The following is a 26,121-nucleotide window of genomic DNA, read 5'->3' as shown; positions in this document are numbered from 1 at the left end:
ATTAGAAGTGAGCCATAACTCCTCTAATAAGTTATGCCTCATCCTATAGGTAAGCACAATGGGACAGTCCAGGGCAGGGTGTACTTCCGCTGTCCCCAAGGCCACGGCGTGTTTGTGAAGCCATCTCGTCTCACCAGAGGACCACCCTCCATGGACACTGAACCGCAGACTCTGATCAGATAGGACCCAAAGAAGGACGCATTTTCCGGGGAGTTGCAGGGATCTGAGCGTGGTCCTCAGATCCTCTTCGGCCTCCCTTCGTATTATCTTTTTGACCACTCAATTCTCTGAGCTGAAGGAGTCTGTGCTGTCTGAAAGCATATCTTACCTGTGCATTTAATGAAGGTATATCCTAATTATTGTTCACTGACAACAACAAAAAAAATCACTATGCACATATCTTAGTTTTCTATATGGTGATATTTTTATAGAAAACTTTAATCTGGGAGTCTTTATACAATATTACCCACATACTTTTTGTTACATTGGTTCTGAACACTACCGTATTTTTGTAAGGCAATGCACTCCAGCCACCCCCCCCCCAGCTCCCCCTAGGCTCATAATGGAGTAATCTGGGATATGAAGATTAAGAATGTACTACTGTTAATAAACATTGATATTTACATCAATATGAAATATCAGGGCTAACCAAAGAACTTCGGTTCCATATCTGCTGTTATGAGTTACATGTTATTTTTCTAATGTGCGTATGTGGACGTATTTGCTACAAATCGATGTGTCCAATTAAAGCTTAGTGCCATATCTCTAGGAGTAATGCCACATACCCTGAGCATAAGACGAATCTGCAAACCCGAGTTGCAGTTAGAAATGTTGCTGTTGACGTACTGTAACACTGTGGAGGAAATAATCCCCATCCATCCAGCACGAAACTGTTGGTGTTCGAATGCTTGCACTGGAAAGGATTCTTGGAGAGTTTGTTGACTGTCTTCCACGATGGACTGATGAAATATTTGCAACCGATGAACTGTGTGTCAACACTAGATGTACAAAGCAGCTAGGTTTTGTCTGAGGCTGGTTATACTGATGCCTTATTGCCCTGTTTCTATAAAAAGAGGCACATAAGTCCCAAAATACTCAGTAGTTATAACCATAGCTGTATGGATCAGAACCTGTATGTATATTTTGAAACCCACAAGTATTCAAAATGCCATCCTGCCTTGCTGACTGACTGATTGAATGCCTTTTTAGCGGATGTCCATCTCCATTTTACATGCTAACAGACTGATGAGTGATGCTACACGTTAAAAGGTACTCAATAACTCAGTTTTTCACATGGAGGATTGAATAAAGGGGCGATGGACAGCATCGGGTTAGAGAAAATTAGCTTAGGTATGAAGAAGAGTTTCCTACAAACGTGTGTTTTATCAAAGCAGTGAACTGTGGAACTGACTAGAAATAGGTAAATATTCAAGCTGTAATTGCAAGTAAAAGAAAGAAACCCAAGAACCTTACTTTAAAGAAGAGAACAAAGCTGCTCTCCCTAAAAAGGAGTTGTAAATAGAAATGTATTTGAACATACACTATTATAATGTACAGAATTGTATTTATAATGTATCTTGAATTGTTTAATTGGTACAAAATGTTCTAGAATAGAACATTTACAATCAGTGTATGTGTTGACTCTTCATTCTGCTCATGCATGCTAACCTAGTGTATTTACCTAACTAGTATATGCAAGTAAATTTGAAATTCAGGATTCAGATGCAGGAAAAAAGAAAAAACAAGAAGTTACTTTTAACCACTGCATTTATCTAATGTAGCGATACCTTCAGGCTGACAAACCTGTTTCCTGGATGTATATATATACATATATTAAAATGTAGTCTAATATTAACTTCTTTTTTTTTCAATTAAAAAAAGTCTGGTGATAATGTAGGATTAGCCAGCAGTTTGTGTTTTTAGTTCCGTCCTATGCTGGGATGTAGTGCAGTTTTAATATTTGGAATAGGAAACAGCAACAGTATACAGCAATTTACGTCCTTGCAAAAAGAAAGTTTTCACAGGACTCTATGCAGTTCAGTGAAAATCTAAATGCACCCTATGATTCAGTAGCTCTTAGAACTACCTACATTGACTCTACATTACTTTGGTAATGAGAAGGAGTTCATGGCCAACTCAATGACTGCAAGATGCCCAAGTCCTGTGGCTGTAAACAAACCCAAATAACCATTCCTCCACCACCCTTGTTCACGGTGGGAATGATGTGTTTGCGCCAATAGTCTGTGACTGATTTTGACCAAACACAGCATTATTCAAAAGAACACACTAGCGTCCCGAAGTCTTGTTGTATCTTTAGTTACAACTTTGTAAACATAAGCTGTGCTGCCATGTTCTTTTTAGAGAGAAGATGCTTTCTCCTGGCAACCCTTCCGAATTCTTCTTCCTAATTTCTAATTTTACTGCCATGAATTTTAACATTTAACATCCTAACTGAGGCCTGTAGAGTCTGAGATGTAGCTCTTTGGTTTTTTGCAGTTTCCCAGAGTGTTGCATGGTCTGACCTTGGGGTGAATTTGCTCACTCTCTGGTTAAGACCGTGGCGTTGTGTCAACACACATCTGATTGTTCACACACACCTGTGAATGATCTGTTAATCAAGTTAATCAATTACCCTCTTAATTACTATGGAAGCAGTGAGGGTGTACTTTGTTTGAAAACTTTCTTTTTCATATAACTGCACTGTTTTGAGATCTAAATAAGAATGCTATGTCTAAGGTGTACAGGAGAAGATAGCATACGGGTAATGAATTTACAATAATCTCATGTTTTTAAAAAAAAAACTTTCAAATGATGTTATAATAGAACACATTTTACTTTAAGATGTGCAGCATGTGTGAAATATCGCCAGGGACAATATAAACATCCTGGAAACAGGAATAAGTACGTTGCCCCCTTAAAATGATGAAGCCCTTTAATAGTTTTAAATCTTTCCAGCCTGTCTGTAGCCAGTGGTGTCATGTTTGAGGTGCTTTTAACCTACAGTTATGGTAGTCTGTTTACATACACTCATCACAGGCATGAGTGTCATGGTAATTTGGGGCTTTTAAGGATTTGTTTAAACTGTTCTTTTTCCAGGGTGGAATGATTTTTACAGCATACATATTTAACTATTTTAAACTGGACGCACAAGTTTGAATTTATTTTTGATTCTCTCAAATCTGAAACTTCATGGGCCTTGGCAAAGTTAAAAGACAAAAGTTATTAAAAGATTTAAGTAAGCATATGTAATTATTTGAGTGTGTGTATGTATGTATATATATATATATATATATATATATATATATATATATATATATATATATATATATATATAATTTTTTTTTTTTTTTTTTTTTTTTACCCTGTGTGGATTAGAGAAAATCCAAAAGAAGTTCAAACTTGTGCACCCAATTCTTGTTTTCTTCATTAAAGATGTATGCTGTGCAATAACTCCACCCTGGAAAAAAAAAGTTCATGGAAGTTATTAAAAGCCCCAAATTACGACGGGTCATGCTCACTTCTAACCACAACTGTAAAGTAACTTCCCCAAATTGTTCCCCAAACAAACAAAAAACAAACTATTTTTAAAAGTGTCTATTATATCCGGATATTGATGATTGATTCTGTTTATTTCCAATAGGAGGAGGTGCTATAGGGAAAAAAAAACACAAAAAAACAGCTTATACTACAGTAAACTAAGACGATAGTAAAGAATACATTATTTGAGCAAGATTTTCAGCTTTTTTTTTTTTTGCACTTTCATTATGAACTTATTAAATTACACCCCAGCAAGTGCTGTGCACCCACGGACTGCACGAGTTTCCGGGGAGAACTGACATTCCCAACATGCTATTATTTCCCAGTCAACCCTAACTTATATATGAACATACATGGTCGAAGTAACTGAGTAACTTTATTCAGCTCTACGCTGCGTGCCCTTGTGACAGTTTCAGCAGTTGTGCGACAGTAGGGAGCCTGAACACGGTGTGGTGGTCTGGATCTGGGTGGAGTTAAGGATCCGTGTCACGCACACTGACAACTGGGAAGCACACACACAACAAACAGGTGTCTTCCTCCTCTTTCAGACGCACAGTCACACTTTCGGGGGGCCTCCTGTCCGCACACTGAACGCTCCTCTTTCCTTTATCTAACTTTTAAAACTCCCCGGAAATCATTTTGAAACACAGCTTTCACACAATGCACGCGGCACAGAAAGACACCACCTTCACCAAGATCTTTGTGGGAGGTCTTCCTTATCACACAACCGACTCAAGTCTGAGAAAATACTTCGAGGTGTTTGGAGAAATCGAAGAGGCCGTTGTTATCACTGACCGGCAGACGGGCAAATCCAGAGGTTATGGATTCGTAAGTAAATCTTGTAATTATATAACGATCCGGTCAGCTGAACAAGTCAAGTAGAATGCGCTGTTTCGCGTGCAGGAGTATAATCTCATGGAAAACGCGTTGTCCTAATTTAGGTGACCATGGCAGACCGGGCCTCTGCCGACCGAGCCTGCAAGGACCCCAACCCCATAATAGATGGAAGGAAAGCCAATGTGAACCTGGCGTATCTTGGGGCCAAACCCAGGGTCATTCAGCCAGGTGAGGGACTGGACCTCAGTTTTGTTTTTATTTTCTTTTACAATCGAATATAAAAAGAACTAAACTAAATTAAGCTAATTAAAGTTTATGGAAACAAATCTAAGAAAACTTGTAGGTATTTTTCTTCCTGGGTTATTTTTATTTTAAAGATTTTAAACAAATGTTTCACAATGGTCTGTATCAACTCCAGGCTTTGCATTTGGTGTGCCTCAGATCCATCCAGCATTCATCCAGAGACCTTACGGGTATGTGAAGCTACATTTTGTTTCTGTCACAAAAATCTGTCTCTATTAGAAATGCCCTTGACTATATTTTTTTCATTATTATTGTTTTAAACGTGTATTTATTATTGCCTCCATCTGTTTCACCCTGACTGATGACATGTGAGTGTACATGTGTGCCCCTCTGCTTGAGGTTGATTGTGAAGGAAGTGAGCGTTTGTCCCCAGCCACTGCAGGACTTGTCTTCATGTTGTCTATTTCTCTCTGATCTGACAGGGTCGGTAACGGTTAAAATAGCTGATGAAGTGACATGATGATTTGAGGAATAGCTGAGTCTGCATTGGGCAGAGCGCTAAAGTGTTACCTGTATACTCTGACATACACAAACGAACAGAAATGGTGACTAGATGCATGGAAATCTTCTCCTGTTGTTGTTTTCTTTGATGATTTTTTTTTTTTTCAGTTTTCCATAGTACATAGATTGGTGTGTGCCTTGTTTTCAGTATGATGTGGCGTTCAGCTTAACTGTGTGCTTACTTCTACTTGCAGTGGGGGGTGTGGGGCGTTCAGAAGGGGATTTTTTCATACAGACTTTTCCAGTCATCATAGGGAGTTATAACTCTGCGATGGGGTGTTGATTCTTTTTCCCGTTTTAATGATTGTGCTTTAGCCTGTGTTTTTATTTATTTATTCCTGGTTTCTGGTTAACATGAAGTTCACTGTGTTTTGTTGTCAAAAGGGGTTGGGGTTGACGATCACTCAGTGTGTTAATTTCAAATTCAATCCCCGGCAACAAAACAAACACTGGCTTGCATGTGGGAGTTCATTTTCTGTTTCCTTACCCATGATGCTGTGTTTTGTTTTGTTTTTTTGTTTTTTTTATTGGGTTTTTTTTTTTTTTTTTTCAATTAACCTACTGCTTTCATTTGTAGCTTACATCTACAGGTACATATACTGAACATTTTCTTTCTGATCAGTCACAAATATTCAGTGGGTTTTTTTTGCCATCACTCAAGTGGTGTGTATGAGTGTGTTCGATTGCCTCCCTCTTTGCAGAAAGGCTGTGCTTTGGTGAAGTAAGTTATTTTTTTAACAAAAAGGTTTCAAATTAAAGCTGGATCACTCTGCTGAAATTTTAGCGTTATGAATTCATTATTTTAGCTGTGACACATGAGTTTAGGTGTGCTCATATAGTCCCTGCAATATAGGGTGAAGACAAGAGCTCTTAGCTCATCTCTTAGGCAGCAGCTGTTGGCTACAGTGATCCGCATGGCCTCTCAAATTCAGATGGAAAAAAGGGAGTCACTCAGCAGCGCTGTTAATAATGTATGGCAGAGACGGAGCCGCTCGGCTGCGGACGACAGGTGGGACGAGCCATGCGCCCATGAGGCGTTTTGGTTATGTGCTGGGGATTACCCACGTGCCCTGGTGATTTACAATGCACCTTTATTTAGCTCTCCACTTGCAGGACGACAAAACCTCCATGCCCTCCTTTCAGTAGTCACACTTAAAGTCAGCTGTGACCTTTACAGCATTTAAACACTTTGTAGTAAAACCAAGTTGCGTCACAAAGCGAGGATACCAGCGTGATGGCTTCTGTCTTGTCAAGTTGAAAGCTGTTAAAGTAATTAGACGGGTCACGCTCAAAAATAAGCATTGGGAGTTTTCTGGAATCGATGTGCCTCTATAAGACAAAAGAGTTAGCCTTTGTTTCGCCTCCCATTTTCACTTATCAGTGGGGACACCTTCAGTCTGATCGTAGTGAGGTGTAGGCAGTTGTTGAGGAGAGCTCTGCCATGTGTCACTGAAGGAGAAGATCAGCTTGTCCTTTTGCGATGACAAGAGGAGCAAAAATAGCATGCAGCCAGCCTCCCTTGTCACTCAAGTTGGCCGTGCGTGTGTATTTGCGCGGGGTGGTGGTATGTCTGGAAGGGTAGAAGAGGTGCACGTGTCAGTGGATAAATATACTTTACACCTGCTCCTCTGTGTATTTGGTTAGCGTGACTCTGACAGAAGTTTAAAGTGGAGGCAAGTTTACCCAGATACAAAGGTTGTATGTTTCCATCATCATCAAATGGAGATGTCCCTTTATTACACAGTCTTGTTTATTTCTTTTTCAAACAGCCATCTGCACAACATGATACAGCTAAGCACCTACTTTTGATAAGATGCTGTATGGTTACTTTAACAGCTACGTGCAAAACAGTCATTTTTTTCTTTTTCTTTTGCGTTTAAGGACCTATTAACATGTGTGGGCATGCTTGTATGTGTGGTGTTGGTGTTGCAGTATGTGGGCAGAACCATGTCCATTTCTCGAACTGATATGTTGTGTTTTTGCGATAAGCTCGCATTTTGTCAAATATGGTTTTCAGTGAAGCGTTGGGGTGCAGAGCTTGGCTATGTCTTCTTTTAATGCCTCACTGTGTTTCAGATTCGGGTGCTTTTTGAAATTTAAAGCTACGCTTGTGTTTCTTTGTGGTTTTTGCTGCTTTTTAACGTTTCATTTCTAGGTAGGGTTTTTATTTTTTCCGTTAATGAATGGATTTGCTGTGTTCTGAGGACTGGACTGACATATTTGGCACCTGCTTTTCAGTTTTCCAGCGTTGGAAAGATGACTGACTGTGGCTCTGTTCTGACCCTGTGCATCTTTGTGTCCTACAGGATCCCAGCTCATTATGTCTTCCCTCAAGCCTTTGTCCAACCCAGCGTGGTGATCCCTCATGTACAACCGTCTGCGGCTACAGCAACAGCTGCCGCTGCCACTTCCCCATACCTTGACTATACTGGAGCAGCTTATGCCCAGTACTCTGCAGCTGCTGCGACTGCTGCTGCTGCAGCTGCTGCCTATGAGCAGTATCCGTACGCAGCTTCACCAGCACCGACGAGCTACATGACTACAGCGGGGTATGGGTACGCTGTCCAGCAGCCGCTTGCCACCGCTGCCACCCCAGGAGCAGCAGCAGCTGCTGCGGCCTTCAGTCAGTATCAGCCTCAGCAGCTCCAGACAGATCGCATGCAGTAAAACCTTTAAGACTACCTTACAGAAAGAAAAGAAGGGGAGGTGAGCTCTTTCCACGAAGAGGGTGAAGGGAGGAGATGCAGACAGATTGAGGCTGATTTAAAAAGAAAAGAAAGGTTGTCACTTCCAGGTTTTAACTAAGCAGAACCTCTACCAAAGAGCGAGAAGACAATGTTGAGACAAGTGAGGAATGTATATTTTATTCAAGTGAGATCAGTATTGGATATAAATGAATATTTAATATTTATTCAGCAGTAAAAAATTTGTCAGGTTAACTGAAGTTGACTCACTGGACATCAAGACAGCTGTTGCTGAGTTTTGTATATATGTTGCAGGGGTAAGTCCAAAGTGCATTCATGTCTTATGATCAGATTTCTTCCACGCTAATTTAAAAATCAGCGATAACACCTGGCGACAGTATGTTACACCTTCATGCAGTTCTCAGTATTGAAATAGTTTCGGACCATTTTTTTTCTTTTTGTTTCACAAAGCTATCCAGGCACTGATGGAAACGTCAGTGTTTATTAAGACTTTTTATATATATATACACATATATATTATTGTTTGGAGTGAGGTAGATTAGAGACCCTTGGGAAAAGAAATCCCTTTTAAAAAGTATTTTTTTCTGCGGTACATAAGACAAAATGCTCTGGTGACAGCTGAAGCTGGTAAAAGCACTCGCGCGTCTTCCCTTTTAATCACTCAAGTATGTTCAGCTAAAGGGAAGAAACGCTGTTGAATGTGAATCTTTCATTTTCATAAAATGTTTCATCGTGTGTTTAAATTATGCTATTTATGTATTTATTATGGAGCCTTACAGCAATAAACCCTTTGTTTTCATATGTTAGTATAAAAGTCTACTGTGGAACATGTCCATGTGTGCTGCTGCATTTCTCATGATCAAGAGCATATGATGGATGTGAACGCTAGGCTTTGCAAAGCTGTCGTCTGTATAAAGAACAAATGATGAGTGGAAAGGTAGCAGTAACTTTAAAGTGTTTCTTTTTTTCTATACTGTTCTGTTGTTTTTATGTTGTCTAATAGATTAATAGCTCTTTAATGTCACTTTTGATACTTGACTAATTTGATAACTGAGAGGCTGTTTTTAAAATTGATCACATTTTATGTCTTTTGACATTAAAGGTTTTCTGATGCAAGAGCAACAGCTGTTGACCTTGTAATGCATGACTCAACTATACAGATATTTTATTTGGGAAATAAATCAAAATTTACCTTCAACTGTTTCTGTGTTCTTGTTTAATTGTTTGGCAGTATGAAAGAAGATTCTCCAGGTTTCTAAAAGGACGTTTAAAGCTGTTCTTTGGATGTTGGCTGCCTTTTGCTCTGTTCTCCATCAAGATGACTGTGTTTTAGGGATAGCTGTAAACACTCGCTGTTATCTCTCTCTCCTGACCTCTTCCATTCATACCGATGATGATTTGAACCCAAAACCTTCACCTTTGGATTCATCACTCCATAAAATGTGTCCTCACTCATGTTCAGGGCTGACAATCCTTAAGAATGGCGTCTTGACAGTTTTTCTTACCAAAGCTGCTGCCTCCTGACACCTGCTGGTTAATGTGAGTATTGCACACCATTGAGTCGTGACACCTTGAGCTCTGTGGTTATGTTTTCCCACGAACGCCTGTCTCACATCGAGCACATTACTTTCAATTTTACTCACACGTTGGGCGGAGCTGAAGGCCAGCGGCACTGCCAAGCCTGACGCATTCAAGCCATATCAAAATTACTTAAGGAGGTTCTTTGATTTGTTTTTAATTTTAAGATTTGCTAAAGCATTTATGCACACACTATACGTTGAATACCAATGACATAGGGGGCGAAATCTTCTCTTACAAAAATGCTGGTTAATCACGTGAAAGTTAAGCGAACATGACCTGACGTCGGTCAAAGTAACTCATTTAAAATAAATTTAAACATGGCTTAGTTGATATCGAGTTTTGGTGTTTATGTGACGTATTTAAAAAAAAAATAGCCAGTGTCCTATCAGAAAACTTTCTATCTTTACGGAAAGAAAAAGCTCGCAAATCATTGCGGTGAGAACATCGGTATCACCTGTCCCATTTCTCCCATGTTTCGTGAACGCATTCCGTCTGTCGAGCGCGTTAAGAGGAAGTCGTTCTTTAGCAATCACAGTGCCTTAAAATTCAAAAAACCTGCAAAACGACACCCACAAATGATTCAAAGGGAAGCCATTTGGAACTGAAACGTTTCTTCCCAGCACTGTGAGTAGCATTTAGAGACTTCAGCTATCATAACTGTTGATCTCTGCTTCCTTTCGCCTGCCTTTTTTTTTTTTAGAAAAACATGTCTATATTATGTTAATCAATTTAACAGAAAAAAAACTCACATGCTAATTCGTTCTTTGTCAGAAATATGACATGTATTCCCATGTCTTATTTTAATTCAGAGGGCAGAATACGTGAGCTAAAGGGTGGTTTCGTGGATGAAAGTCAGATTTGTGGCCTATTTCTTTTATCCTGTAAACCTCGCGATTCTCGGGATGTTTCAAACGGTGCCGATTCTTTTCTTTTTTTTTTCGACCCTGGTGTCAAGTGAGCTCCACATGTGGACTCGTGCTAGCGGCAGAAGCACTGACAATATGTACAGTGGTTACAAAACGCTTGTTTTAATTGAGATATCGGTGTTTGTGGGAAAACAATAGGTACCGGTGTTCCAGATCAACTGGCGTTTAGATCAACTGGCGTTGGTCGAACAGATGTGTGGCAGTCTTGCGTTTCAGGAGCTCCTACCGACAAACCAGCAAAAAAACACCAAATGTGTCATCTGTGACACTTGTGAGGTTATCTCAAACACACTCCGTCAGTCTTGATGCTGTTGAACAACAAAATGTTTAAAAATGTGGCGAGTTTACCTGGTGATATCCTCATGCGCGACGCGATCGCGAAAACAGCAAACAAGTAACACCACGCCGTTGTTGTTCACAGGACAGCAAGAGTAAACGATCGGGAGACCCTTGTCGTCGTTATCGTTCCACTCGCACGGTTTATTTCACCGAATTCAGCGTTTTTGCTTCACAACTAAAGCGAGCAGTTTGCTCTGTGCACCAACATGGACTCGAGTCAACCAGCGCCACCTCTGGCCAAGTGCCACAGCCTACAGCCAGATCAACCTGTGACACACATCTGCACCACGTTTGAATTCGTGTCATGCACATTTGTACCTTTCAATTGTGTGTTTGTGCGTCATGCAAATAAACCTTTGAAAAGAATGAAATGATATCATATATTCCTTATTGGCCTACATTTGTACAAAATTCCAAATTATATACACAAAGTCATAGAAATCACCACTCCAATTGGTCATCATGATTTTAATATTCTCTTTTTCCATAACAATGAAATACGCCTTGGACAAATATGACACATCAATATTTCATTAGTGTTGTAACATCACATGTCGCTAGCATAGTCTGTCTGTGTCTTTTCCCTGAAAATGAATATTTCCAGCCAATATAGGCAATTCATCAACATGGCTGGAGTTATATACAGTCTGTATAAGTGTGGTTAATCTAATGAAGATTTGTAAGGAGACGGCAGTTACTGTGAATCCACAGCAGTTACACAGTGATTAGTAATAAACAGCCAGTGAGAGTGAGTGGATATGACTGTTCCCACCACTAACACATGACCATAGCCCACTACTAGATTAACTTGTGACACATCTGCACCTGCTGCTATGATCACAGTGAGTAGAGGCTGAGTGGCTGCACTTACCCCTGGTACATCCAAATCTGCCCACAAACATGTTGAAAGATGCAATGCCAGCAATGTGGATTGTCAACACTGAAAACAATCAGTAAGCAAAGACAACAGGGATCACTTTTTTCTGTTTATTTAGCACCCACAACATTTGTAGTCGCCTTCTGCACAGGGGAAGTCCACACACACTGTGTGGTACCACTTTCCACAGAAGGTGCAATCTGCAAGATTGAATGAGATTGTCAGAGTCATTGTCTGGCTGTTTATTACTAATCACCTGCTGTACATTCACAGTAACTGCCATCTCCTTACAAATGTTTATTAGATTGACCACACTTATGCAGACTGTATATCACAACCAACTCTAACATGTTTGTTTGCAGAGGGAAGACACAGACAGACTACGCTAACGACATGTGATGTTACAACACTGGTGAAATATTAGTGTGTTCACGACATTTTTCGTATGGGCAAAAGTATTGATATCAGGATGGTGATTCTTATGTGTATGTCATTTGGCATTTTGTACAAATGTAGGCTGATATTAAATACATGATATCATTTCATTCATTTCAAAGGTTTGTTTGCATGACGCACAAACACACAATTGAAAGGTACAAATGTGCATGACACGAATTCAAACGTGGTGCAGATGTGTGTCACAGGTTGATCTGGCTGTAGGCTGTGGCACTTGGCCAGAGGTGGCGCTGGTTGACTCGAGTCCATGTTAGTGCACAGAGCAAACTGCTCGCTGTAGTTGTGAAGCAAAAACGCTGAATTCGGTGAAATAAACCGTGCGAGTGGAACGATAACGACGACAAGGGTCCCCCGATCGTTTACTCTTGCTGTCCTGTGAACAACAACGGCGTGGTGTTACTTGTTTGCTGTTTTCGCGATCGCGTCGCGCATGAGGATATCACCAGGTAAACTCGCCACATTTTTAAACATTTTGTTGTTCAACAGCATCAAGACTGACGGAGTGTGTTTGAGATAACCTCACAAGTGTCACAGATGACACATTTGGCGTTTTTTTTGCTGGTTTGTCGGTAGGAGCTCCTGAAACGCAAGACTGCCACACATCTGTTCGACCAACGCCAGTTGATCTAAACGCCAGTTGATCTGGAACACCGGAAGTAACCGCTTCCACGTGACTTCTGTATCGCTGCGTGTGTATGTGTATACTCGCTGCCAACATTATCTGTCAAGTAGCATATTTGTTGTTCTTCTTTGTATTTTATGCTTTTCAGAGGTTATCTCGTATCCCTGCGCACCGGACGGTATCTGCTCCTGATCTAAGGCGGAGATGACTACCGAGAAGACTGAATACACTCCCGTGGTGGTGGGAGCATCTCAGCCACCTCTCCCCGGGCAGCCAGCATTTCCCGTTGCCTTTGGCACGAACGTGCCGGGTCCAAGTACGCTCGAGGGCCACGTACCTGGTGCTGGTGTCCATCCCTTCCCTCCACCGACTGCGTTTGCACCCGGTGTCCCGGGAGATTTCGGAATGGCCGTGAACCCCAACCAAGGACAGTCAGGATTCGCCAACCCATCATATCCTGCATATCCTCCACCAGCATATGGCTTTAATGAAAATATCGCAGGTGGGTGTTTGAAACACTGCCACTTTTTTTTTTCTTTTAACTTTGTTCTCAGTTTGTCATTGCCATTGCAGGAGAAGTTTTCCATAATGAGGATCCACCAGCTTTTCATGAGAATCAAGAGTTTGATTTTGGATTGGATAACAAGACCATACGACGAGCGTTTATACGAAAGGTAAGAAGATGCTTCGGTTATTTTGAGCCACATATATTTGTAATATTTTCATCAAGTATCTTTGAAATAATCAGCAGGGTTATGTTACTTAAAGCTGAAACAAATGACTAAAACTAATATTTCCTACTTGGTAGGGTCAAACAGATACTTCAGTACAAACAAGATATTTACCTTGTTTATTATTTACAAATGTGTGTTCACTTTTCCCTACAGGTATTCTTGGTGTTAACCGCTCAGCTCATGGTGACATTCGCATTCGTGGCTGTTTTCACCTTTGTGGAACAGGTCAAGGTGTTTGTAGCGGCGAACATGTGGACATATTTGGTGTCCTACATTGTGTTCTTTGTGTCCATTTGCGTGATCAGCTGCTGTGGAAATGTTCGTCGTAGACACCCTTGGAACCTGGTTGCACTGGTAAGCCAGGGGGTGTTTTCGTCACTGTGTAGATTTTGGGGAAGGAAATCCTACTTGCACTTATGTAACTCCTTCTTTCAAAAACTGAGTTGGTTAATTTATAAGAAGTCGAGGGGTCGGGCAGCTTTTGTCCTAAAGTGTTGACATTTTGTACTTGAGGTTTACAGTAAAAAGTTGTGTAACTGTAAAATCATCTGTGATTTATCTGCCCGCTGATGTACTGTGCTTGTCTTCTTTACAGTCCATTTTGACTCTAAGTATGTCCTACATGGTGGGAATGATCGCCAGCTTCCATGAAACCGATTCGGTGATCATGGCTGTGGGCATCACAGCAATTGTGTGCTTCACGGTGGTCATCTTCTCTCTGCAGGTTTGTACCTGTAGATCTCTGCCTCTGGTCTACATGTCGAGTGCGTTAATCATTCTTCAATATGTAAATAATCATAGGTTTTTCTTCTTCCAACAGACCAAGTATGACTTTACTTCCTGTTACGGGGTACTTTTCGTCTGTTTAATTGTCTTGATTGTCTTTGGCTTCCTCTGCATCTTCATCCGTGACAAAATCCTGCATATTGTCTATGCTGGACTGGGAGCATTACTCTTCACCTGTGTAAGTCCTTAAACAAACTTGTCACTACTGCTAGGTCGGATTTGTGTGAAATTTTGTGTTGGTGCTTTTATTTTGTGATGCTGTAACCTAATCTAAATTGGTCACACATCAAAACAACAGTAATCAGCTGACATTTGTTTAGGGTCTTTCTTTAGAGTTCAGGGTTTATTCGTGTACCTTGTGGCTGGATTTCATACAGATGCTTTTCACAGAAGTCTGGTCAGTGGTTATAAGAAGGAGCAGACAGTCACAGAAAATAAGGAAGAAAGAAATGAACAAGACAGACTTTAAGAAACACCTGTCTTCAACCCAGACTTGCCACAGCACCCCAGGCAGCATTAAAGATGTAAACATTCGGTGTGACAGCAGTGTTTGTTTTCAGAAACATTACCATCACAGAACAGCTTTTTAATAATTAAAGGACTACACTCACCAGACACTGTTAGCTGTACCAGGCTAGATCCCGTTTTGCTCTCAGAACTCTAATTCTACATGGCAGGATGGATCCATGCTTTTTTATAATTTACACCAAATTCTGACCTTGCACCCGGTGTGGTCTTCTGCTGCTGTAGCCTATCTGCCAAGGTTCCACCCATTCTGGTGCTCATTTTAGCTGTAGCTACATATTCCTGCCTTGTTATTGGCTAATTAGATATTTGCTTTAACAAGCAGTTAAACCAGTATACCCAGTGAAGTGACTGGTGAGTGTACATTTAAACGAATGGCATGTTGAGTCTGGTCGGAAAGGGAATAAAGTGAAAGTGAATAACAGAGTGGTGGTTTCGCAGAGACACATTATTGAAGCTTTAAAGGTTATTTGAATGTTCATCTGGACAAGCAAAATGAAACCAACCTATCTCCGTAGCTTGATAGTGGCGCTAACTGTAATTTGGATAATGGAAACTGGAACTAATGTTGCACCACACATGAACAGAAGTCAGATCTTTATATATAAATTTTACTTTTTTTTTTCTTTTTTTTCCTGTTATTTATTGGTGAAAATCTTTGACTGTATTAAATTTGTGTGTTGCAGTTCTTGGCTGTGGACACTCAGATGCTTCTTGGCAACAAGGAACTGGCCCTGAGTCCCGAGGAATACGTCTTTGCTGCTCTAAACCTGTACACAGACATCATCAACATCTTCCTCTACATTCTCGCCATCATTGGCAGAGCCAGAGGAGGCTGAGCAAAGGGAGCGACAATCAAAACTGTTTTCTGTTCAAACACAGAAGCGAATTCTGATAATGTTGATTTTTGCTTTGCTTTGTAGTGTGTATTCGTTACATAGTTGAAGATTGCTTTTGCTTCACCCAGTAAATGTAGTTTTTGTATGATGCTATGTAGTGTAAGTAGGACCACATAGCCTCCAGCTTAGAGATTGCTACAGTTTTCTGCAGTATATGTACAAAACTTGTATTTTGGTTTAGAAAATTGTATCCTATGCCAAACAAAACCATTAAAAAGGACAAAGGTTTGCCAAAATGATCCCAAGGTTTTTTCTTTTTGTTTTGGTGGGGGTTTTTTTGTTTGTTTTTTTTACCAGGAGGAGTTTTAATTAGCCAGAAGAGTGCTTTGTTGATATCTAGTCTCATTAGCATGTGGACTTTGGGATTGTTTTGTCAAATTTTTGTTTGCTGGGATCAAAAGTGAATCTTTAATGCTTAACCTAAAAAAACCCAGCAGAAATAAGGGCTAAAATGTGCAGTAGATGAAACCGTAACTGCAGCCAAACCTAAATATAAATGTATGCGACTCCATGACAGCTAGGCAAGATTAATCCAATGATGAAACCTTTTAAAAAGTGATGAATTAATGGTCATTCCTTCATGTATCGAGGAAACTTAAAATCTTGATGCGCTCTCTCTTTCTCTCTCTCTCTCTTTCTCTCTCTCTCTTTCTCTGTTTTCATTGAACTAAAAGAATCCTGTCAAAGTCAACTGCTGCCAGAGTTCTGTTGTCATTTGAATTGATACAGTTTTGTTTTGGGGGCAGTTTGTGGCTTAGCTGTGAAACTGAGACCCTCCAATGAATCTGGAGCAAACTGCTGTGGCCTTGCGGTTAAAAAATGACCAGCTCAGGCAGGACAATGATCAGCTGAAGTCGATATTAAGTGTGGTCAAAGAAAACATAGACCTCAGAGCTAGGATGGAGAGCTTCAACAAAGACACTCTGGAGGAATTAACAGGTATTGTGGTTTTCTTTGCCACCAGGTGGTGGCATCAGTGTTGACTTCTGACTGGCTTTGCTTAGAAATCTATATTTTTTACTTCTTTAAACAAGTAATGTTATGTCTACGTGATGTATAGTAAAGTGTAAGCATTTATAAATATATTTTTTCTGTATTTTATTAATCGTCCTTAATATGTAGATCCAGCATTTTAAAAAACAACACTTCGTAGTAGAATAAATGGACCCAGGCTATTTTAAAGAAAAATAGCCTGGGTCCAATCACTTTGTCCTCAATCTCTCTGTATTAATGACTAATAAATATTATTTTCAGTGTACATTAAAGTATTTTCAAGTTAATTGTTTGAATGGCATTGCCCCGTTCTTTGAAGCGTACAAAGGCTAGCGAGGGCAACAATAGATCCTTGGTAAATGCATGTGCAGCATAATGACAATTGCTTTTATTTAATTTAATTTATAGAGGCGTATTTGTTATCCTGCACATTACGAGCAACATGCTTTTCAGGCATCTGTGGTTAAAAAAAGAGTGGTTCAAATACAGTACGATAATATAAAGTACTAGAGAGATAAAAGGGGTAATTTAAGTCAAATTGGGTTATAAAATGGGACATTTTGGGGGGAATGTCATTACAGACACACACTCTCTAATCCTTCGGTTAATCCATACTTTAAAATCAGGTCTATGCCATGGGGTCAACCAGCTCAGAAGGACTGAAACAAGTGTGATGGGGTTACGCCTCCACTCTGGAGTTACAATCAAAGAAAAGCTTTTGCAATAATCACTGGTTTATTAGACAACTTTCACTGTGCACATACCTCTGATTTTCTGCTTGTTATTAATGACGAATAACAAGGCCGTTGTTTTTTATCAGTTTGCTCCATCTCAGGAACAGAACCATTAACTCAGTGGCAGCGCACCTTTGATGAGAAACAATTCAGAAAAGACTTGCAACAAACCAAACCCAAATGGGAACATCGATCTTCGTCTCCCATCGACTTCAAGTCTTTCATCCAAAGCTCTCTGCATACAGACGCAGATGAGACAGCTGAGCGTCACAGCCGCAGAACTGATGTTCTTCTTGACAGCAAGGGTGATTGTTACTTCAAATGTAGAAAATGTTTGAGCTGTAATTGCACTGTTGACACTCTAAGAAAGGAATAATTCATTTTTATTATCTATCTTCAGCCCCAAACAGGCTTCTTGGAGAGATTTGCTATCAGCTGGATAGGAGAATTCTCTCCTACATCTTCCAGGGTCACACGAGGCTCTACGGTTTCATAATGGCCAATATACCAAACAAGATCATAGAGGTAAGAATTATCACAATGATATAATGAGGAGCTCAATTTAATTAGTACAAATGTGTCTGTTGAGGAGTTTCCTGTTTAATATGGCAGTGCTCATATTCACCTTTTATTTACTCATTACAGGTTAGCACACATCCACTGACAGGGAAGGTGGACCAAGGCTATCAGCTTCATCTCACTCAGAGGCATGCAGAGCTCGTGGAAAGGCTGAGCCAGCGTGGGTATAAAGAAGCACTTCACCCTCCTTTTACTGAGTTCATTGTGAACACCTACGGGATCCTAACGGAAAGGCCAAGTGAACACAGCACACAGGAAATGGACTACAATAATCCAGACTTCCTGAAGAAGGTGATAATGACCACTGCACCTAGAAAGCTTCACAAGGACCTGCTGGTTGTGCTCACTTGCCTCTGCATGATGGCAGAAATGGACAGAAAGCCACTTCTTTTTTGGTAGCTCCAGATCCAAATTTGGCTTTGCACCATCCTGAAGCTGGAATAAATGATTCGACATAGCAAATAATGTGTGTCTATGATTTTGTGCTTAATGAAAAATGTCTGCCATTTGATAGAGAAACCCAAAAATGAAACTCACAATTGCACATGTGTTTAGTCATTTCAACAACACCAATCAGCCAGCTTTATTTAACCAGAAAAACAATGAAGTATCCAGGGGGTTTAAAACTGTCACACACAAATAAGAAGCACAGCTTGATGACAGCTGTCTTAACAGTAATTTGATTTCAGCCAATATTCAGTGCAGTGTGGACTGCTATGGTATCCCCAACATTGGGGATCATGAGATACAGCATCAGGAAGTTTTCGTGGACCTAACTTTAAAGAGGTGATACTACAAAATGGCCGATATAGGTCTAATGCAATCTGGAGTTCTGTTTCCTCGCTTTGTTTCACATGTGAAGTAATCTGTTATTCTACAGTACTTTCTAAAATCTCAAGGCACCCCTCATTTTTGCTTGCAGTGACGTTCTTGTCATTTTTAAATAGTCCTGAAAAATAACTTTTCGGGATTTCTGAGGATCTATCAAAGTTTTTCTTTGCACATTGGCTGCTTCCTCAGCCTGATTAAGTCAGACGAATTTGTTTGTTTGCTTGTCTGTTAAACCACGTGAGACGACACAGTTTGACATAAAATAGTGTTTCTGCACCTAAAAGGTGATTTACAAAGAGCTGTTGTTACCATGTTGTGCAGTTCGTCCCTAATAAATACATAAATGAATGAATAAATAAGAGGAAATTGGATAAGTTTAGGACAAAGGGAGAAGGGAGTCTAAAATCTATCTACAGCAGATGAACAGTATCTAAAAGTTACGTTAGGGTTGACACAAGACTTTTGCACAGTACTGTATATGCTATGCATTTTTAAAAACTGAAATTGAAGCAGGACAGTTGCTGGCTCCGCAGTATGTAGTTTAGTTTGTCGTCAAGTAGGACTTTATAATTTTACTTTTATTATCGGAAAGTTTCATTTGTTACGTTAAGTCATATTTACGTCACTAACAATAAGTAAATATACTTAAAACAATTCAAGAAAAAAACACATGTATGGAAAATAAACAGCACAGTGACTTAGAAATATCAAATTCAATGGAGTTTTTCATTTGGCGAACAACAGCAGCTGATGCTGTAGGTCGCCCCAGGTGAGGTCACGTGCCATACGGGGCAGACACCATGACAACTCTGTAGGGGTGTGGCTTAATAACGTGACACACACCGAGCAATAAGAGCAATATGGTTTTATGTATGTTCAAAAGGACTGCTTTACTAATGTTATTATCTGCTTTCAAGCTAGACCGTACGTGTTTTCTACCGAGCATGTGCGAACAATACAAAGAAATAAAATAAACATTTCAACCGGCTGCTCGTTGTGTGGGTTCATCAGACGGACTGTGCCAGTTTACATGCTAAGGTAAGTAGACGTGTGACTTCCACGTTAGCTGGTGTTTTAAGCTAGCAATGCAACATCAAGGGTGTATAATGATAAACGACATGTAAAGAGAAGTGTTAGCATTTACTGAGAAAAAGATTGTGGGAATTCAAAAGTATGAATTTGAGAAGTGAAACGGTTAGCTTAAGCTTACTTGCAGATGGCCGATGAAGAGAGAACGTGTTATTCAGCTACATTTACCTGTACAAGTATGTTGCGAGCAGTGGCACAGAGATCTCTTGCTGATTAAGAGGCTAGATGATGATTTAAGTTACGTTAGCCTGTGTTTGTGTAACCTAGTTTTATTCCGTGATTTTTTTAAATAGTTAGGAATGTTAATCGAAAGTCAGAAATGGTCCTCAACCTTTGAACGCACCACCCTGGGGGTCCATTGTTAAGCAGTGTTTGTAGTATGATCTGGATTTTCACTGTGAATTAAATGCATCTCCAGCTCATATTGCTACAGTTAACGCCCTGATAGAGAATATGCTCGCCTTGGATCGATATAATTGTATGTATGTGCTTTTCAAACGACAAAAAGCAGCAGTACAAGGTTTGAACAAGATAAACATTTGTACTGTTTTACTTTACATAAACTCATGGGCCTTAGATGGTGTGTTAGATCTGTAAAGACACAAAGGTGTGGTGCTCAAGGCAAATTTTCACTGAAGCCTTACTCTGCCTTTAGTTAAATAAAAACTCTACAGATGGTGACAGCTGGATAATGTCAAGGCTGTTTCAAGCATGTTTTTTTTTCTCTTCTTTTAAAAGCAATCATTATGCATTGCGTAAACAATGAGTAAGCTGTCTGTTGTTTCCTGTGCATTTGATTATACTGCCTTCAGTTCTGTGCAGATGCCAGTTGCTTCATGCTTTCCAGAAATGCATGTACGGGCATGAAGTCGTAAAGCAGGTTATTCCATGAGAACGATTATTTCCTTTTTCTTGTTTCAGTGTCCAGTGGATCCCATGAAGAGGAGACGCTGCACAGGAATGAGGCCAGGCCGAGAAGCTCTGACGTTGTTGATTGTTGTTTAGAGACTGTAAATCAACATGGCCCTGCAGGCTTCTGCCTTTCCTAATGGCTTTGTTGCAGGCATCCATGCTGTGGGATGGGCTTTTATCGTGCCATGTTTCTGGTTTCTTGATCGCCTCATTGCTGTGTGCAAGTCCACCACTCTGGAGCAAAGTCAGCGGCTGGAACAGGAATGCTATCTTCGCCCCCTCGAGGTCTTTTTTGGCTCCATTACCTTCTTTATTCTTTTTCTCGCTACTGCCCCTTTGGCTTTTCTTGGCTTTCTGCTTTGGGCACCTCTTCAGGCCTGCCGCAGGCCATTTAGCTACCACAGAGAGATACCATCCTTACCAGAGAAGGCAACAAACAAGGGCTTTGAGCTGACTGGTAAGGCGTCATTTGTCTTTGCTTCAGCCAACCTTTGTCTGCTGCCTGACAGCCTGGCTCGCTTTAACAACTTGGCTAACACTCAACGTAGGGCAACTGCTATTGGCCAATGCATTGTGCAGGGCATATCTCGCCCTAATATCCGGATATTAGTTGATTCCCCCAGCAGCTGTGGTACTCTCAGCCCTTCCAGCAGCATTCTTCCCACAGTGAACTCACCTACATACGGGGCTACAGTAAGTCAACATCCTGACCCAGCTGAAATGCATGATCTAAATCTAAATTCTAACATAGATTGTGTACCCAATGATGATACAGAAGAGCCTTTGAATGAGTCCACCTTTCCCCTCCTCAATTCCAACCGTAACTCTAACCAACAGGACCAATCAAGTCAGCAAAATCCCCGAGCTTTGAGCTCTCAGGGACTCCGCCAGCAGAGTGATGTACCCTGGGAGATATTGCCACTGTTTCCAGCCAACGTCGACATACTGTGCCTTGAAGAAGTGTTTGATAAGAGGGCTGCACGGAAGCTCACCAATATATTGAAGCTTGAATTTGGACACATACTGTATGATATAGGTGTGTATGCATGCCAGCCACCATGCAGATGTTCTTCTTTTAAGTTCTTCAACAGTGGGCTCTTCCTCGCCAGCCGATTCCCTGTCCTCGAGGCCCAGTACCACTGCTTTCCAAACAGCCGAGGAGAGGATGCACTGGCTGCCAAGGGTCTGCTTTCTGTTAAGGTGCATTGCTTAACGTCCCCCTCTTTAATCTGTCTTTTCTTTTTTTCCCTTTTTTTTTTTGTTTTTGTTTTGAAATCTTCAGATCTGCTAGTTTTGGATGCTTGCACGTCATCGTATAGGGATAAATTGTGTTCAACGTTTCATTTTAGAAGTATGCTTTCATATTTATGGACAGGAAGTGGAAATTTCATCAGAGCTTAGCTGATCTGAGATAAAGAACTGAAACTGTGAGCAAAATTCGTGACACCTCAAAAAGTTTAGAAGTCAGTTTAGGTCCATTAGTTAACTTTATGATGTGGAAATATGTGATATAAAGTAGTGGATGCATGCATAATAAGGAGGGTCATCTTATGAAGTTACAGACATTTTTAGTGAGGTATTGAGTGTTGATTTCATTGGACTTTGTTGCTTTTATGTAAAATAGAATTAATACTTGGGCTTTTGTATCAGTTTGAATAAACAGAAAATATGATGCCATGATTGTTTTTTTTGTTTTTGTTTTAATTTCTAGGTGCTTATTGGGAAGAACCAGAAACAGAAGAGAGTGGTTGGCTATTTTAACTGCACACACCTTCATGCACCAGAGGGTAGGTCCCAATTTCTGATTTGGCTTAATTAAACAAATTATAAAATCTTTTCATATTTAAATTTTTTTATTTTTTTATTTTAAGTTGTGTTTAGGAGACCCTCTGTGTAATCCTATTTCAGGTGAAGGGGAAATTCGTTGTATCCAGTTAGAAATGGTAACTAAGTGGATCGCGGAATTTCAAGCTGCCAACAAACAACCTGATGAGGATGTTGTTTTTGATGTACTCTGTGGAGATTTCAACTTTGACAACTGCTCACCTGGTGTGTTGCTGTCTCATGCAAGACTTTATTCTGTTAATATTTTTCCTTTTTGTTAATATTGTGTTTTTAACCAGTTTTTAAAATGTATTCATCTAGATGATCGTCAGGAACAGAGTCACTCTGTTTTTGAGGAATACAAAGACCCTTGCAGGGCCGGACCTGGAAAGGAGAAGCCCTGGGTCACCGGTTTGTACTATTTATTCCCTGTAGCACTTCATAGTTTGACTATATGACAAATTTCAACAAAGATTAGAGAATTTTTATGGTTTGTTTTTGAAGGTACTCTGCTGGAACAGCCCACATTGTATGAAGAAGATGTAAACACCCCAGAAAATCTACAGAGGTACTTTTGCCACTTTTGTTGTTTTCAGGAAAACTAAATTTCTGATAAGAAATCCTTACACACTGTTTATGGTTACAGCAACCTGCCCTGTCTTTTTCATGCTCTTGTAGGACTTTGGAGAGTGAGGATCTGAGAAAGAGGTTTATCGCTCCTCCTGTACCTAAGGCGGACTTTCCGTTGGTGTACCCTGAAACTGACCAGCCGTGGATCGGACGACGGATCGACTATATCCTGTACCGCGAAAGCTCCATTTCGAAGCAGTGCCGAACAGTATGTGCCTCTCTTATTTCCCTGTGTTCAGTCCCCAGTCTTTTCATTTGCTCATTTGTGTTTGAAATGTTTATATCTGTAGATCATTCAGAAAATATTTGCAAATTGCAGAACTACTGACAGCCTCCTCATTTAGAAGAATAATTTATCATTAGAAAATGCATAAAATCTTTTTTTCCATTTAGGAAATTGAAGAGGTGACCTTTATAACTCAGCTGGCTGGGCTTACGGACCATATTCCTGTGGGACTCAAACTGAATGTGGTTATGGACTCAGACTCTGCTGATGAATGAGGACTCATTCAAACAACAGTACAAAATGCACAAAAAAAGTGCACTGCTTTACTCTGTACAGGTACAAGAGTGTTTTGACTATATACTTGAATTTGTAATTTTAATGACCAAGGAGATTATACCTCAGGTGAACTTTATACATTTTTATAGCATAAAGGTTTTATAATCGATGCATTTTATATATCAGGGGTTGTTCAGGCCAGAGGTGTTGATTTTATAAAACAGTAGCATTCTCCTGTCATAGCTTCCTACCAAAATAAATGCAAATAATGAATTTTATACCTTTCTTTCTGACAACATTTAAGAGGTGCATTTTTTTACTTGTCCTTCTGACACAGCAGACAATAGTACTGTTGTGACTGTCATCCAGCTGCTAGACAAAATGTTGACAGCACACAATTATGATTATAATGAACAAAAGTTTCAACAAACAGTTCATTAGTAAGTAGCAGTTTTGTTTTCTTATATACACAACCATGCCAGTCTTACAGTTCATCAAAGTAGCAGAGGCTTTGAAGAAAGTAAATACGAAATAAAAAGCCAGAGTGATTTAAATGTTGCTGGAAACTGAACTTGAACTTGAAATTAAGTAAATAATGAATATAACCTCAACTCCAATTTAAGAGCTGCAACATTTGATGAGATGCAACAATAAAATATGGCAGGTGAATTGATATGTACAATTAGATGTTCTTCTGGAAAACCTTGAGTCCTGGTATTCATGTGGATGTGATTGTGACGCACACCACTCACCAAAACAGTGATGCTCACATTCACTTCAAAGGCACCTCCAGACGGCGGGGCAGGACAATACACTTCATTTGAGACTTGCTCAGAAGAATAGACCAAGCTGTTGATCCCACCTGCAAAGTCTGCAGATCTAAATGCAATTGCATGTCCACTGGATATAAAGGAACAGCCAAACATCACAAGACATCCCCAGAGTTCCTGTGTCCATTCCCCGAATGGGTCAGCTGGTTTAATGGGTCAGGTTTTCATCATATCTTAAAGAAGGAAGTGTATATGCTTCAGTTAGTGGTTTTTAGATCTGGACAAATGTAACAAATTAAATCAGGGGTTCCTCAGTTGTCTGTTCTTGGACTATTACTCTTTAGCTTTTACATGTTCCAGCATAAAATATCCTATTCAGATGATACACAGTTGTAGTCATCATTTTCCTCCAATGATCTAACCCTTGTTTGCAAATTAATGGAGCAATAAATGATCATAGTATCTGCTGTCATCATTTTCAACATTATTTCAGAACTGAACAGAGACGAGGCAAATATTTGTTGTTGCTCAAAAAGGTCAGAGAACATTTGTTCATATTTATCATTCATTTCTCGGAAACACAATGAGCAAGTCTGGTTTGATAACTGGTTTGTTCACTAGATGGGCTTTCTATCACTTTAAAGTGCATATTCAAAATGAGGAATGTTTTACCTCAACCTGACTGTGAGAAATTGGTCCATGCATTCATATCACGCAGGTTAGACTATTTGAATGCTCAATTTGCATCAGTGGGACAACTTCAGCTTATTCAGAAAGCAACAGGCAGAGTCCTTATGCATACAGTCAGGTCCATAAATATTGGGACATCGACACAATTCTAACATTTTTGGCTCTATACACAACCACAATGGATTCCAAATGAAACAAACAATATGTGCTTTAACTGCAGACTGTCAGCTTTTATTTGAGGGTATTTATATCCAAATCAGGTGAACGGTGTAGGAATTACAACAGCTTGCATATGTGCCTCCCACTTGTTAAGGGACCAAAAGTAATGGGACTATTGGCTTCTCAGCTGTTCCATGGCCAGGTGTGTTATTCGCTCATTATCCCAATTACAATGAGCAGATAAAAGGTCCAGAGTTCATTTCAAGTGTGCTATTTGCATTTGGAACCTGTTGTCAACTGTCAAGATGATATCCAAAGAGCTGTCACTATCAGTGAAGCAAGCGATAATTAGGCTGAAAAAACAAAACAAACCCATCAGAGAGATAGCAAAAACATTAGGCGTGGCCAAAACAACTGTTTGGAACATTTTCAAAAAGAAGGAACACGCCGGTGAGCTCAGCAACACCAAAAGACTAGGAAGACCACGGAAAACAACTGTGGTGGATGACCGAAGAGTCCTTCCCCTGGTGAAGAAAACACCCTTCACAACAGTTGGCCAGATCAAGAACACTCTCCATGAGGTAGGTGTATGTGTGTCAAAGTCAACAATCAAGAGAAGACTCCACCAGTGTGAATACAGAGGGTTCACCACAAGATGTAAACCATTGGTGAGCCCCAAAAACAGGAAGGCCAGATTAGAGTTTGCCAAACGATGTCTAAAAAAAGCCTTTACAGTTCTGGAACAACATCCTGTGGACAGATGAGACCAAGATCAACTTG

At 40.1% G+C, this 26,121-nt stretch overlaps 5 protein-coding genes and 1 long non-coding RNA gene across 11 annotated transcripts in view; 5 read left to right on the top strand and 1 right to left on the bottom strand.

The window, feature by feature from the left end:
• Positions 1-1,628, top strand: part of kif13a (kinesin family member 13A) — a 38,211-nt gene extending 36,583 nt beyond the window's left edge. For all 5 annotated transcript variants that reach the window (XM_026185844.2, XM_026185842.2, XM_026185841.2 and 2 more), the window contains one exon: positions 50-1,628. In XM_026185844.2, the coding sequence (XP_026041629.2) occupies positions 50-183 (134 nt within the window). In that variant the 3' untranslated portion in view covers positions 184-1,628. The remainder of the gene's footprint in view (positions 1-49) is intronic.
• A 2,058-nt stretch (positions 1,629-3,686) lies between these two features.
• On the top strand, positions 3,687-9,081 carry rbm24b (RNA binding motif protein 24b). The gene is made up of 4 exons (XM_026185847.2): positions 3,687-4,365; positions 4,479-4,602; positions 4,793-4,847; positions 7,485-9,081. The coding sequence occupies exons 1-4, from the start codon at positions 4,198-4,200 to the stop codon at positions 7,843-7,845; spliced, it is 708 nt and encodes a 235-aa protein (XP_026041632.1). The 5' UTR covers positions 3,687-4,197; the 3' UTR covers positions 7,846-9,081.
• An 812-nt stretch (positions 9,082-9,893) lies between these two features.
• grinab (glutamate receptor, ionotropic, N-methyl D-aspartate-associated protein 1b (glutamate binding)) lies at positions 9,894-16,908 on the top strand. The gene is made up of 7 exons (XM_026185845.2): positions 9,894-10,088; positions 12,833-13,186; positions 13,258-13,358; positions 13,572-13,772; positions 14,014-14,142; positions 14,239-14,382; positions 15,416-16,908. The coding sequence occupies exons 2-7, from the start codon at positions 12,889-12,891 to the stop codon at positions 15,566-15,568; spliced, it is 1,026 nt and encodes a 341-aa protein (XP_026041630.1). The 5' UTR covers positions 9,894-10,088; positions 12,833-12,888; the 3' UTR covers positions 15,569-16,908.
• LOC145431809 (uncharacterized) lies at positions 10,415-12,718 on the bottom strand. The gene is made up of 2 exons (XR_013912112.1): positions 10,739-12,718; positions 10,415-10,612 (listed from the first exon to the last, which is right to left on the bottom strand). It is a non-coding gene; the product is annotated as an uncharacterized LOC145431809 (long non-coding RNA).
• On the top strand, positions 16,408-18,396 carry LOC113032763 (speriolin-like protein). Its single transcript, XM_026185846.2, has 4 exons — positions 16,408-16,567; positions 17,442-17,660; positions 17,756-17,880; positions 18,001-18,396. Exons 1-4 carry the CDS (start codon positions 16,408-16,410, stop codon positions 18,331-18,333), a joined length of 837 nt encoding a protein of 278 aa, XP_026041631.1. The 3' UTR covers positions 18,334-18,396.
• Positions 18,397-19,569: 1,173 nt separating this feature from the next.
• On the top strand, positions 19,570-24,964 carry smpd5 (sphingomyelin phosphodiesterase 5). Of its 2 annotated transcripts, XM_026185514.2 has the most exons (9): positions 19,571-19,803; positions 20,776-21,459; positions 21,604-21,966; positions 22,478-22,553; positions 22,675-22,815; positions 22,912-23,001; positions 23,095-23,158; positions 23,269-23,428; positions 23,614-24,964. In XM_026185514.2, the coding sequence occupies exons 2-9, from the start codon at positions 20,875-20,877 to the stop codon at positions 23,719-23,721; spliced, it is 1,587 nt and encodes a 528-aa protein (XP_026041299.1). In that variant the 5' UTR covers positions 19,571-19,803; positions 20,776-20,874; the 3' UTR covers positions 23,722-24,964. The 2 variants fall into 2 exon arrangements, with proteins under 2 accessions (XP_026041298.1, XP_026041299.1); XM_026185513.2 differs by having other exon boundaries at positions 19,570-19,803; positions 20,776-21,966.
• The last annotated feature ends 1,157 nt before the right edge of the window (positions 24,965-26,121 follow it).

This window comes from Astatotilapia calliptera, chromosome 11 (assembly GCF_964374335.1).
Source record: "Astatotilapia calliptera chromosome 11, fAstCal68.1, whole genome shotgun sequence".
NCBI classification, from domain to species: Eukaryota; Metazoa; Chordata; class Actinopteri; order Cichliformes; family Cichlidae; genus Astatotilapia; species Astatotilapia calliptera.
The sequence above is the reverse complement of the archived record's forward strand: the minus strand, read 5'-3'. Positions and strand labels throughout refer to the sequence as shown.